The sequence below is a fragment of the Drosophila nasuta genome, chromosome 2R (assembly GCF_023558535.2).
Source record: "Drosophila nasuta strain 15112-1781.00 chromosome 2R, ASM2355853v1, whole genome shotgun sequence".
Taxonomy (NCBI): Eukaryota; Metazoa; Arthropoda; class Insecta; order Diptera; family Drosophilidae; genus Drosophila; species Drosophila nasuta.
In genome coordinates, this window is record NC_083456.1 from 401,367 (window position 1) to 415,150 (window position 13,784).

General features: G+C 38.6%; 1 protein-coding gene across 1 annotated transcript; it reads right to left on the bottom strand.

The window, feature by feature from the left end:
- Positions 1 to 395: 395 nt before the first annotated feature.
- On the bottom strand, positions 396 to 4,074 carry LOC132787742 (uncharacterized). Its single transcript, XM_060795025.1, has 5 exons — positions 2,675 to 4,074; positions 2,235 to 2,586; positions 1,774 to 2,080; positions 660 to 1,028; positions 396 to 469 (listed from the first exon to the last, which is right to left on the bottom strand). The coding sequence occupies exons 1-5, from the start codon at positions 4,072 to 4,074 to the stop codon at positions 396 to 398; spliced, it is 2,502 nt and encodes an 833-aa protein (XP_060651008.1).
- Positions 4,075 to 13,784: the final 9,710 nt, after the last annotated feature.

Here is a 13,784-nt window from a genome sequence, read left to right on the forward strand (position 1 = left end):
TTGTGGTGAGGTTTCTCGTTGTTTTCGGAAAACCGATTTTGAGAAACTTGCTCTGCTTATATCTCAAACTGACTGGTCCCAACTTTCTTTGTCTACGAACTTGGATACAGCGGTTGAATTTTTTTTTTTTATTTTACTTTGAACTCGCTATTTGATGCTTGTGTTCCATCAAGTATTCCACATTTGACTGATAAACCCTTTTGGTTTACTAAGAAATTATCGAATTTAAAAAATCGTAAGTCGAGACTTTACAAAAAATTAAAGGGAACTGGCTCTGCTTTTGACTTTCTCCGCTATTCTGTTGCTCAAGCTGATTTTCGCACTCATAACAATGAGTGTTATAATAATTATTTGAGTAGGTGCAAAATAAGATTTCAGCGTGATCCAAAGCGTTTTTACGACTTCGTTAACTCGAAGCGTAGATCCGCGTCATCACCAGCATTTATGTCTTTGGAGAATATGACAGTATCTAATGGTCATGATGTTGCCGATTTATTTGCGAACTTTTTCCAAACGACATATTCTGTCCCAAGTTCTCAAAATTCCTTTTCTTATTATTATTATTAGGTGGCACTACAACCCATTTCGGGTTTGGGCCGACCTCAGCGTCTCCCTCCAGGCGCCTCTGCTCCTCGCGCGCCTCCTCCAATTAGAAATACCCAGTAGATTAAGGTCCTGCTCTACTTGGTTCTTCCATCGAAGATTTGGTCGTCCCCTTCGTCGTCGCCCGTAGTCGACTCTCGCTTCGAATACCTTCTGAGCTGGAGATTCTTCATCCATACGCACAACGTGGCCGAGCCAGCGCAGACGTTGTATCGTGATGCGCCGGACCACGTCCACGTCGTCGTACAACTCGTACAGCTCGTGGTTCATCCGAATGCGAAAGTCGTCCCTAATCCGAACGGGACCGAAGATCTTGCGAAGAATTTTCCTCTCGAACACTCCAAGCGCTGCTGCATTTGCCGTTGACACTACCCATGCTTCTGCGCCATATAAGAGCACGGGTAGGATGAGTGTCTTGTAGAGTGCTAATTATACCCGCTACCCATAGGGTAGAAGGGTATTATAACTTTGTGCCGGCAGGAAATGTATGTAACAGGTAGAAGGAGGCATCTCCGACCCTATAAAGTATATATATTCTTGATCAGCGTCAACAGCCGAGACGATATAGCCATGTCCGTCTGTCCGTCTGTCCGTCCGTCCGTCCGTCCGTATGAACACCTAGATCTCGGAGACTATAAGAGATAGAGCTATAATTTTTTTTCGACAGCATTTGTTATGTTTGCACGCAGATCAAGTTTGTTTCAAATTTTTGCCACGCCCACTTCCGCCCCCGCAAATAAAAAAATCGAATAACAAGTGTAATTTTAAAGCTAGAGTTACGAATTTTGGTATATACAATAATTATTATAGTAGTTATGATTTCTGAAAATTTGGTTGCGATCAAATAAAAATTGTCGAAGTTATTTAGGAAATACTTTTGTATGGGAAAAACGCCTACTTACTAGGGGTCTGAGTTGCTTTGGCCGACAATCTGGCACATTGTGCCGTTTATGGTATATTTTGAATGGTGTACTATATCGATATACCAAATATACCATTTGGTATATTTTTAGTATTTTAAAGTATTTTCGGTATATTTTGAAAATGATACAGCAATATTTTGCCTTTATTAAAAATGGGTAGCGGGTATCTCACAGTCGAGTACACTCGACTGTAACTTTCTTACTTGTTTTGTTCGGCGAGAGAGGTCTCTATTGCACATTTGCCTACTCAGACCAAAGTAGCACCTATTGGCAAGTGTGATTCTTCGCTTGATCTCTAGGCTGACGTCGTTTTTGGTGTTAATGGCAGTGCCAAGGTACGTGAACTCCTTGACCACTTCGAACGTATAGCTGTCTGCTACCACATGGGAGTCTAGGCGCCGCGTTTCCCTGCTTGTCGACAGCATATATTTCGTCTTGCCCTCGTTTACCGCCAAACCCACTTTTGCTGACTCTTTTTCGATAGCGGAAAATGCAGCAGTGACATCACGCTTGCTGCGGCCAATGATGTCAATATCATCAGCGTAAGCAAGGAGCTGGACACTTTTATAAAAAATAGTGCCAGCTCGATGTACACCGGCTTTCCGCAAGACCCCTTCCATCACGAAGTTGAAGAGGTTGCACGACAGGGGATCGCCTTGTCTGAAACCTCGAACGGTATTGAAAGGTTCGGGAGAGATTCATTCCTACCTTGACAGAGCTGATGGTGCTGCTCAATGTCATCCTGCAAAGACGTATCAGCTTTGCTGGAATACCGAACTCAGACATGGTGGCATATAGGCGTTCTCTTGTCGGGCTATCGAATGCAGCTTTGTAATCGACAAATAGATGGTGTATGTCAATTCCATTTACGTGGGTTTTCTCCAGGATTTTGCGCAATGTGAAGATCTGGTCTATGGTGGATTTACCAGGTCTGAAGCCGCACTGATAAGGTCCGATCAGTGTGCTGGTATACGGCTTCAGTCGTTCACATATTACGCTCGATAGGACCTTATATGAGATGGCAATCAGGCTAATTCCCCGTCCTCGTCGTGTCGCCTTTCTTCAGCACAGGACAAAGGACGCTGAGATTCCAATCGTTGGGCATGCTTTCTTCTAGCCATATTTTGCAGAACAGCTGATGCATGCACCTTATCAGCTCTTCGCCGCCGGCCTTAAACAACTCTGCAGGCAGTCCATCAGCACCGGCTGCTTTGTTGTTTTTGAGTCGCATAATAGCAGCTCGGACCTCGTCATGGCTAGGTAGTGGTATATCCACAATGTCGTCGATTGGTGGTATCGGGCTGCTTCCTCCAATGGCGGGATTGGTGCCGTCATCGCCTGCTAGCAGCTTGGAGAAATGCGCCCTCCATAACCTCAGCGTGCACTGCGTATCTGTAACCAGATTCCCGTTTTCATCTCGACAGTTACATGCTCCGGTCTTGAAACCTTGTGTCAGACGGTTCACTTGTTGGTAAAATTTTCGAGCATCATTTCTGTCCTGCAACACCTCGAGTTCCTCGCACTCTCGCTTTTCTTTCTCCCGTTTTTTCCGTATGAAAAGCCGCCTCTCTTCCTTCCTTTTCTTCCTGTAACGTTCACACGCAGCTCGCGTTGCGCCAGACTGCAGCGTTCTTCTGTATGCGGCGTTTTTTGCCGCAGCTGCGACGCGACACTCCTCGTCATACCATTGGTTCCGTGTGGGTGGGCGCTTGAACCCAATGGCTGTTTCAGCGGCAGCTCGCATGGAGTAGGATATGTGCGCCCAGAGTCCGCCGGCGTTAACAGGAAGAGGGGTAGGTTGGTCGAGCAGTTCCGAGAGGTGAGTGGAGTAGGCTGTTGCTGTCCGTTGTGATCGCAGCCTAGTGACGTCAAGCTTTCGTTGCGTGATGGGGCGTACGTTTTTCGCTCGGCATAGCCGCATGCGTATCTTGGCTGCGACAAGATAGTGGTCCGAGTCTATGTTGACTCCACGAAACGTACGCACGTCCATCACGCTTGAGGCATGCCTTCCGTCTATCACAACAAGATCAATCTGGTTGCGCGTTTTTTGATCAGGGGACAGCCATGTGGCCTTGTGGATGTCGAGGTGCCGAAATCTGGTGCTACTCACTACCATGTTTCGCGCCGCGGCGAAGTCAATCAGCCTAAAACCGTTGTTCGAGGTGGTCTCATGGAGGCTGAATTGACCGACGGTGCGGTCAAAGATGCGTTCGCGCCCAACCTTTGCGTTGAAGTCCCCGAGGATGATCTTCACGTCGTGGTTTGGGCAGCGGTCGTATGTGTCCTCGAGTCTCGCGTAGAATGCATCCTTGGCAGCATCGTCCTTCTCCTCCGTCGGGGCGTGCGCGCAAATTATGCTAAGATTGAAAAATCTAGCTTTGACGCGGATTGTAGCCAGCCGTTCACTCACTGGGGTGAAATTGGAGACGTGGTGGCGAAGTCTCCGGCTTACTACAAATCCGCATCCAAATTCGCGCCTCTCCGCATGGCAGCTGTAGTAAATATCGCAGTTTGCTCGCTTGGAGCAACCTTGTCCTGTCCATCTCATTTCCTAGATGGCGGTAATGTCAGCCTTTAATTTTTCGAGGGCATCCGCCAGTTGGATAGAGGCACCTTCCCAATTAAGGGTTCGGACATTCCAGGTGCATATCCTTAAATCGTAGTCCTTTTTCACTTTGCGGTGGTCGTCAACATAAGGGGGGATCTTATCCGAGGCTTTCGCTTTGGCAGAGATCGCACTTCGACAGAGATCGCACTGGCGGCCACCAAGTTGACCGCAATCAGAAACTTTACTCTGTACGAATGAAAGCCATCCCATCTCAAAATTCCTTTTCTTATCCTTATCAGTTAAATTCATCTAATTGTATTTTTGGTCCTTTAATTACTGAAAGCTCTATTTTAACGGAACTATTGGGTATAAAACCTGTTTTTTCGGCAGGTCCGGATGGAGTACCTAGTTGTGTGCTAAGGTATTGTGCTGGTAGTATCTGTAAACCGCTTTTTAAATTCTTTGAATTATCCGTTAACTCATGTTCTTTTCCTAAAATCTGGAAAAACTCACACATTATACCTCTCCTAAAAAAATGGAGCAAATCTAAAGTTCAAAATTATCGTGGTATATCTAAATTGTCTGCGATTCCGAAAAATTGAAAAAATTATAACTTTTAAACTGCAACATCTGTGTAAATCTATAATTTCACCTTACCAACATGGGTTTGTGAAGTCTAGATCCACTTCTACTAACTTATTGGAGTTCTCTTCTATTGTAATTAAAGGATTCGAGAATAAAATGCAAACGGATGTCATTTACACCGATTTTAGTAAGGCTTTTGACTCTGTTAATCATCACCTCTTACTGTATAAGCTTAATGTTTTAGGGTTTCCTCATAGCCTAATTGAGTGGATATCCTCATACCTTTCCAACAGAATTCAAAATGTTTATTATAATGGTTTTGTATCTAAATGTGTTCAAGTCACTTCTGGTGTGCCCCAGGGCAGTCATTTAGGTCCTCTATTGTTCACTTTGTTCATAAATGATCTTCCTTCTGTTATTGAGCATTCTCGTGTACTTATGTACGCCGATGACGTTAAGCATTGCCTGGCATTTAATGATAGTCTTGCGAGCTCACTGTTACAATGTGACCTTAATCGTCTAGAATCTTGGTGCAGAGTAAATATTTTACATCTGAACTGCAATAAGTGTAAGTTTATGACCTTTTGTAGGGGTTCTTCCCAGCTAAATAACTATATGTTATATGATACTCCTCTTGAGCGAATTGAAGGTGTGAATGACTTAGGGGTTCTGCTTGATGCAAAACTAAAATTCGATAAATATATTCTGTCTGCTGTAAATAGGGCCATGGGTGTTCTGGGATTTATAAAACGCTGTCGAAAGAGTTCAATGATCTCTACATCACTAAGACTTTGTACGTCTCACTGGTTCGTCCTATACTTGAGTACGGATATCTTGTCTGGAATCCCCAGTATAGGGTTTATCAAGATAGGATTGAATCGGTGCAGAAACAATTCTTATTATTTGCTCTTCGTAGCTTAAATTGGAATCCTAATATTAGATTACCATCGCAGTAGACTTTTATTACTAAGCCTTCCTTCTCTTTCTGACCGTAGAACTATGCAAGGTGCTGTTTTTATACAGAGACTAATTAATGGTGAAATAGACTCTTTGGAGCTGTTAAGTCAAATTAGTTTTGCAGTTCCTGTCAGGATCACAAGGAATTTTCTTCCTCTTCTCATTTCACGTAAATCTACTAACTTTGCTTGCCATAATCCCTTCCGTATTCCTTGTGTGAACTATAATAATCTCAACACCGTAATTTGCTCTAGCAAATCTATTCCTTTGCTTAAAAACGTATTATTAGCTAATTTATTGAGTATTTAATTGTTATTTATCTTATTATACATATATTCTAACATATTTTTAATCTAATTTAATTAGCTGTCCAGCGTCTTTTAATATTTATTCGCGGTTTTCGTGTAATGCATGCTTTTCACAAATTTATTTTGTTTTGTCCGCGCGTCAACAAGCCCGTGCTTGGTATCGCTGGGTCACTTGATGGTACTGCCGTTAGTACGTCAACGTCCAAATAAAATAAAAAATAAAAAAAAGAGCTTGATTTTAAGAACTTTTTTTCAAGGACTGGGGACAAAGTTTATTGTTGGAGGCGACTTCAATCCCAAACACCCATGGTGGGGCTCCAGACTAATTAACCCAAAGGAATCCGAATTACATAAATGCATACAAAACAATAATATAACAACTCTCTCAACTGGTAAGCCTACATACTGGCCTACAGACTCGAAAAACTCCAGACCTGAATGAATTCGTAGCATTCTCTGGTATCCCACAAAAACACATGCGCTTAATGGAAAGTTTCGATCTTAACTCAGATCACTCTCCGACAATAGCGATCTATAGCACAATAGCTCATATGCTCGACAAGCCGTATAAAGTCATCTCTGCTTCCACAGACGTTAACGCGTTTAAAAACTACCTAGAAGAAGCCATAAACCTAGACATTTCCTTAAAAATAATTAGGAAATAAACTATGCAGGGCAGCTTTTCACAAACACAATTCACAAAGCGAGCTACATAAATACGAATCACACCCACAGAAACCAACAACCAAACCAATTGTATCTTTCCACTGAAATTCGAGAAAAGAAAAGGGACCTGAGAAAACGTTTGCAAGAAACTCACTATCGTGCTGACAAAAGGTTATACAACAAAGCTGTATCTGAGCTTAAACAATTACTGTCTAACTTACGAAATCTCTAGCGGCATATTTGAGAAATTTAGACCCTAATTCTACCAACAAAGACTATAACCTGTGGAGAGCACGTAAATATTATATCTAAAGAGACCAGCAAAAAGAAACATAAATTGGTGTAGATCTGACGATGAACAAGCTGAGGCATGTGCACAACACCTGCACTCTGTGTTCCAGCCAAACAATTAACAATCCTATGACAGAAGCTGAAATAGAAAACTTTCTTGGGTCACCCTGTCAAATGAGCTTGTCTATTATTCACTCGTGACAGAAATGAAATGGTTAAACAATAAAAAATCACCAGGCCGGGATAAGATAGACGGCATCACTCTTAAAACTCTACCACTAAAATGTATACGGTTTCTCACGCGAGTAATTAACGTTATTCTCAGGCTAGACCATTTCCCAAGTCAATGGAAATGTGCAGAAATCAGTGTAATCCTCAAGCCAAAAAAGCCAGAAACTGAACCACCATCTTACCATCCCATTAATCTGTTGACAGTATTCTCGAAAGTATTTATAAAAATACTCCTGAAGAGGATATTACCAATTTTGGACGAACTTGCCATCATTCCTGAATATCAATTCGGATTCAGAAAAGGCCACGGCACCACTGAGCAATGTCATAGGGTTGTCAATGAAATTGTCTCTACACCTGAGAATAAAAAATATTGTACTGCTACGTTTCTTGATGTTCAACAAGCGTTTGACCGTGTTTGGCACAATGGATTACACAACAATATAAAGAAATGGCTACCTGCCCTATACGATCTGTTACTGAGATCCTTCTTGTCTAAGAGATGCTTTTACGAGCAGCAGACAAATGAAACGTCAACACTACTTCTCATAAACGCAGGCGTTCCTCAAGGGATTGTACTGGTACCAGTCAGTGTTTAAAAAACTGCAGTCGAATTAGCTGAAGTCGCAATATTGTTGCTATTTGCTACTTCGACTGCGAGCGATATCAAAAAGTTTGCAATTGCTTTTGCTTCTACTTTTGAAAAAGTCAGAAGTCGTATTCTTTGTCTGCCGCAAAAATCAAACAGCTACGAAAATCGTTTTCGTTTTTCTGCTTTGCTGTTGCTTTCGAACGTATACATATGTAAGTTGCCGCAGCAGCTATCGACAATTTTCGACAGCTGTCAGCAGTCACATTCACGAAAAGTAATGCATTCGGCTTTTTGCTATTTTTGATTTTTGTCGCTGTTGCTTTTGTTCAGCAGCGTAAGTCGAAGAAGCAAGAAGCGTACGATTCGTGGAAGTCGGCCGTTGCGACCGTTTTTGATTAGCTACTACTTTAAAGAAATGTTCAACTTATAGTGTACTTGATTTTTTTTTATTATTCTGTTCGTTTTAAACTTTTTTAATTTTTCTTAAGTTTACAAAAATAAAAAACTAAATTAAAATTCGTTGGAATAAAATAATATAAAAACATTACAGTAAATTAATTTTTCATTCCTTTTATTACATTCAATACTCATTTTTGTATTATTCATTAAAAAGTTCCTCTTGTTCAAAAAGTGGCAACGTATCAATGGCCATGTTCAGAAAGCTGGGATTTAATTTGACGAGCAATATGTTCTCAATTACATCGTGGCTTAATCGATTGCGATAGTCGGTAAGCACCAGTCTTAAAAAAGAGAAAGCTCCTTCAATCGACACCTGTTATAAAAATAATAAATTAATGATAAAATTGTAATTAATTAGGCCATTTTCATTTACCTGAGTTGGCGGTACGGCATAACAAACGTATAATTCCTGGTCGGTATACTGTTTGCCTTTCCAATAAGACAAAACGTCTATGTCAATCCTTTGATAAGAAGGTTTCAGGTTTTCAATTTTTGAATAGACATCGATTGTACTGTTCACTTCTGATTTAACGCCTTGAGATAAGTACGCTTCTAACAACTCGTCTTCCTCGTCAAAAAAATAGTTCTGCATTTCATTAGAGCTGGAATTCAGAGTTGAGCACATATTGCCAATAGGGTGAAGACTATTAAGTCTATCCCAAAAAAAATTTAAATGATTTATTGCGTCATTTTTTTGTTGCTGCGATAATATATGTTGAACATGGATCCAAAAACAAGCAAGGAACTTTAAATTTGTTGTTAAACAATATTTTTGTTCGTTTTTCAATAGAATATAAAATGGCATTTCCAATAGTTTTCGTTAAATTCTCATTTGTATCCTTTACAAATTTTTCTGTAGATATTTTAAGCTTGTGCCATTGGGCGTAAAAGTTACTATAATGTAATTGTTCCTCTTGAAATTTTTTATGTTTTTTTGCAAGGGACTGAAAACATTGCAATATGACTCAATAAAATCCCAAATCGAGCAATCTAGATCAAAATTCTCTTCATCCGATTTGTTTTTAATAGATTCAATTTTACTTAAAATATCTTTAGCTTCCAACAAGTTGTTTAACATTATGTAAGTAGATCCCCATCTGGTTGGTCAATCTTATTGTGGCATTTTCAATTTTTATACCCGCTACCCATAGGGTAGAAGGGTATTATAACTTTGTGCCGGATGGAAATGTATGTAACAGGTAGAAGGAGGCATCTCCGACCCTATATATTCTTGATCAGCGTCAACAGCCGAGACGATCTAGCCATGTCCGTATGTCCGTCCGTCCGTATGAAACACTGGATCTCAGAGACCATAAGAGATAGAGCTATAATTTTTTTCGACAGCATGTGTTATGTTTGCACGCAGATCAAGTTTGTTTCAAATTTTTGCCACACCCACTTCCGCCCCCGAAATTAAAAAAATCGAATAACAAGCGTAATTTTAAAGCTAGAGTTGCGAATTTTGGTATATACAATAATTACTATAGTAGTTATGATTCCTGAAAATTGGTTGCGATCAGATAAAAATTGTGGAAGTTATTAAAGAAATACTTTTGTATGGGCAAAAATGCCTACTTACTAGGGCTCTTAGTTGCTTTGACCGATAATCTGGTCGATTGTGCCGTCTATGGTATATTTTGAATGGTGTACTATATCGATATACCAAACATACCATTTGGTGTATTTTTAGTATTTTCGGTATATTTTGAAAATAATACCGCAATATTTTGCCTTTATTAAAATGGGTAGCGGGTATCTCACAGTCGAGCACACTCGAGTGTAACTTTCTTGTTTTAATTCAAATATTTCACGATATCCATTGGAGGTTTTTCTTATGTATTTTGTCATATTTCTGCAATTGAGTAAGTACTTCTTAATATCCAATGATTTGATCACATCAAAGGCAGCAAACTTGAATATTGCCTATTAATACAGAGGGCACTGTTTCTATAAGCTCGATTTTTTCATTATTTTGTTCGGAAACAAATGATAAAATATTTGTTGTTTTTAGCATATTCGCACCGTTATCAGAAGTTATGGATACGATTTAATTCAAATTAATATTATATTTATTAAGCATTTTCACCACTTTGGCGGCAAAATTTTTGGCTCCACTTGATCATGCACCTTTCAACTCAATCATTCCCAAAATGATTGATTTTATCTGAACCGCGTTTATGTATTGTGCACTTATTCCAAATATATTTCTGGACAATCGGGTTGCACTGTCTATTTTTAAAGATAATAATTTGTTGTTCAGTTCATTTGATATGTGATTCCTTATATTATTTGCCACTACTTATTTTGGAAAAAAATGTGGACAATACATACAATATTTATAGTGTTTATGATTTGATTGCGATCAAATAAAACAAGTAAGAAAGCTACAGTCGAGTGCACTCGACTGTGAGATACCCGCTACCCATTTTGAATAAAAGAAATATATTTCGCGATAATTTTCTCAAAATATACCGAATATACTGCAAAAATACTAAAAAATATACCAAATAGTATATTTGGTATATTGATATACCGCATTCAAAATATACCATAGTCGGCACAATATACCAGATTGTCATCTAAAGCAACTAAGACCCCTAGTAAGTAGGCGTGTTTGCCCATACAAAAGTATTTCTTTAATAACTTCGACAATTTTCATCTGATCGCAACCAAATTTTCAGGAATAACTACTATAGTTATTATTATATATACCAAAATTCGCAACTCTAACTTTAAAATTACGCTTGTTATTCGATTTTTTTTGATTTGCGGGTGCGGAAGTGGGCGTGGCAAAAATTTGAAACAAACTTGATCTGCGTGCAAACATAACAAATGCTGTCGAAAAAAAAAATTATAGCTCTATCTCTTATAGTCTCTGAGATCTAGGTGTTCATACGGACGGACGGACAGACACACAGACGGACAGACGGACATGGCTAGATCGTCTCGGCTGTTAACGCTGATCAAGAATATATATACTTTATAGGGTCGGAGATGCCTCCTTCTACCTGTTACATACATTTCCTGCCGGCACAAAGTTATAATACCCTTCTACCCTATGGGTAGCGGGTATAAAAAGTCAAAGATTTTAAAGAAAAACTTTTGTATGAGAAACGTCTACTTACTAATTCTTGTTTAATGCAAAGACTTCAGAGAATTCAATTAATTAAACAGTTGCGCTGGGTTGAACCCTAAAAATACTGGCGATAGTTAATAAATTGTACTACGATTTGTAGTATACCTCTTGTCGTAGCAAGAATTAGCACAGCCGCAAGGAACTAACTAGCCCTTAGAACTGCAGGGCTAGCACTGCTTTCTTTAATTTCCGTTTTTGTATGAAGTGTCCGCAAATAGGGTCAATCGCCACCACCTCGATTACCCACGAACTAGTGAAATAGTGCAAAATATTAGGGTCTTTAAAGTAAGTACTTACATTGGACCCCATGGAACGGCCGGTAAAATGAGTACTTACATGGGTTTCCATGGAACGGGCGGTAACGTAAGTACTTACATGGGACACCATTGAAGGGTCGGTAAAGTAATTACTTACATCGGACCCCATGGAAGGATCGGCCATTATAAATTAAAAAACATGTACATATGTACAATTACAATTACAGTTTTTATTTAATTTTAACTTTTCTTTATTTTAATAAGTTGGATTCTTTTATTACTTTAAGGCAGCTTGAGTTTTTAAAATATCGTTTTTTTTTTGAGCTGCAAGGCCTTTCTCACCTGGTACTCAGTTATTGAATCTGAAATAAAAAGGATTAAAAAAGTTGTAATAGATTGAATTATTTACACATAAAACATATAGTATAACAGATATAATAATTTTTAAGTGACTCACCTAATAAAATTGCGATTGCTCCGCTTTGCACTTCTGAACTGAAATGCTGAAATGCTAACACAAACGTTTCTTCCGTGACAATTGTTTTTGTAAGCGGTGCACCGAAGACGCGTAAACAAATATCATAGCGATGGAAAGCGTAATCGAAGTTATGTATGTCATCTACATATGTTGTTTGTTTATGTCTTCTCTTGCAGGTCATAGCAAAAGTTTTTTTTTTATTTTTCTTCCAAACAAATTAACCACATCGACAGACACTAACACAAGTAAAGGAGTCACCGTATCTAGGTAAGTCTGTTTCATTCTAATTAATTGACATTATATGAGCGAGCTAAAGCTTCATTCTTCTTGTGGTTTACCTGATCATAGAGCTGCTTCAGTTGACTGCAGTTCCAGCGGTCGCACTAAAAGATTTTCATTTTGTTTTTGCTAGTATGCCGTGTGATTTTCTGTTACCATTCACAATGAATCAAATCAGTTCACTTTCCATCATAATTTTTCTCGATTGTTAAATTTATTATTTATTATAAAAACAAAAATAGTTATTTATAAATCATATAAATATAATTATTTATAGGTTAATTGTTTTTCTTCTTTTTCTTTCTTTTGGCCCTATTTGATATTTTTTTTTATTTTTTCTTTGCCTCATATTTACTTACCATGTTAGTCCTTTAAATACATTTTTTTTCGTTTCAAATGCTCTTATGATTAGAATTTCTTATAGTGTATTGTAATAAATTAAATAATTCGCTTAATTTTCTGTTAGTCTTTGGAAGCATGGTAAGCCACTTGCCAACATTTATTATGACATTTCGAATGCAGGATCACGGTAGGGTGACGTTTGCACACAACAACATCAGTGCTGCACTGAAGAGGGATTCATCTTCTGTTTAGCCTAAATTCCTCTGTTTCCTTTCCTTTCTCTTTCGTTGTTGTTTACCATTCGGTCGCCGATTTTGTAATGTATTATTGTTATATAGGGGTGCGCATAATTAGTTTTCCTATTTTCATAACCCACATGCTACTGAACAAAGCCCGGAAAAGCCAGCGCGTACGTCATGCTGTATAAACCCTACACCAGCACCAAGCGAATTCGCTATTCATTACAGATCAGCCCTGCAAGTTTGATCTAAATTTTTCCCACGACCACTACCGTCCATGAAAATTGAATAACAAGGGTAATTTTAAGGCTAGTGTCGAATTTCTTGGTACATACAAAAATAAGTATAGTATTTATGATTCCTAAAAATTTGGTTGAAAAAAGTTGTCGAAAAAAAATTAAAAAATTCTTTTGTATACACAAAAACGTCTACTTATTAGGGGTCTTATGGTAGTTGCATTGGTTGACAATATGGTATATTTTGCACTCTATGGTAAATTTCGAATTTAGTATTGAATATGGCATTATTTAGTGTTTATTCAAAATGAGATACGGGTATCTCACACTCCAGAACACTCGACTGATGTGGAAAGAACGGACACAGAAAAAGAAGGCCATTTATCCATTTTTCCAAATCTTAGGTTACATTTATTATCTATTTAAAATCAGTGATACCGAAATCCGGAGAAAAAGAATTATATACGGTTTAGGCCAAAATTGGGGAATATATACATATTTGCCTGGTGTAGTATAATCTTTCTTTAAAGTGTTTCACCCATTTCCATATTTTAAAATTGTGACTTACTATTTGGGTAGCAAATACATATTATATTTTGAAAATTCGACCAATGGTATTTGAATGCAGCCGCCAATCGAAACCCAAACAGCTGC

Coding starts and splice junctions, on each gene's coding strand:
- LOC132787742 (XM_060795025.1), bottom strand. CDS start 4,074: ATGAGATGGACAGGACAAGGTTGCTCCAAGCGAGCAAACTGCGATATT. Junction 2,587..2,674: donor GGCGGCGAAGAGCTGATAAG/GTGCATGCATCA, acceptor CCTGTGCTGAAG/AAAGGCGACACGACGAGGAC. Junction 2,081..2,234: donor GCACCATCAGCTCTGTCAAG/GTAGGAATGAAT, acceptor AAAAGTGTCCAG/CTCCTTGCTTACGCTGATGA.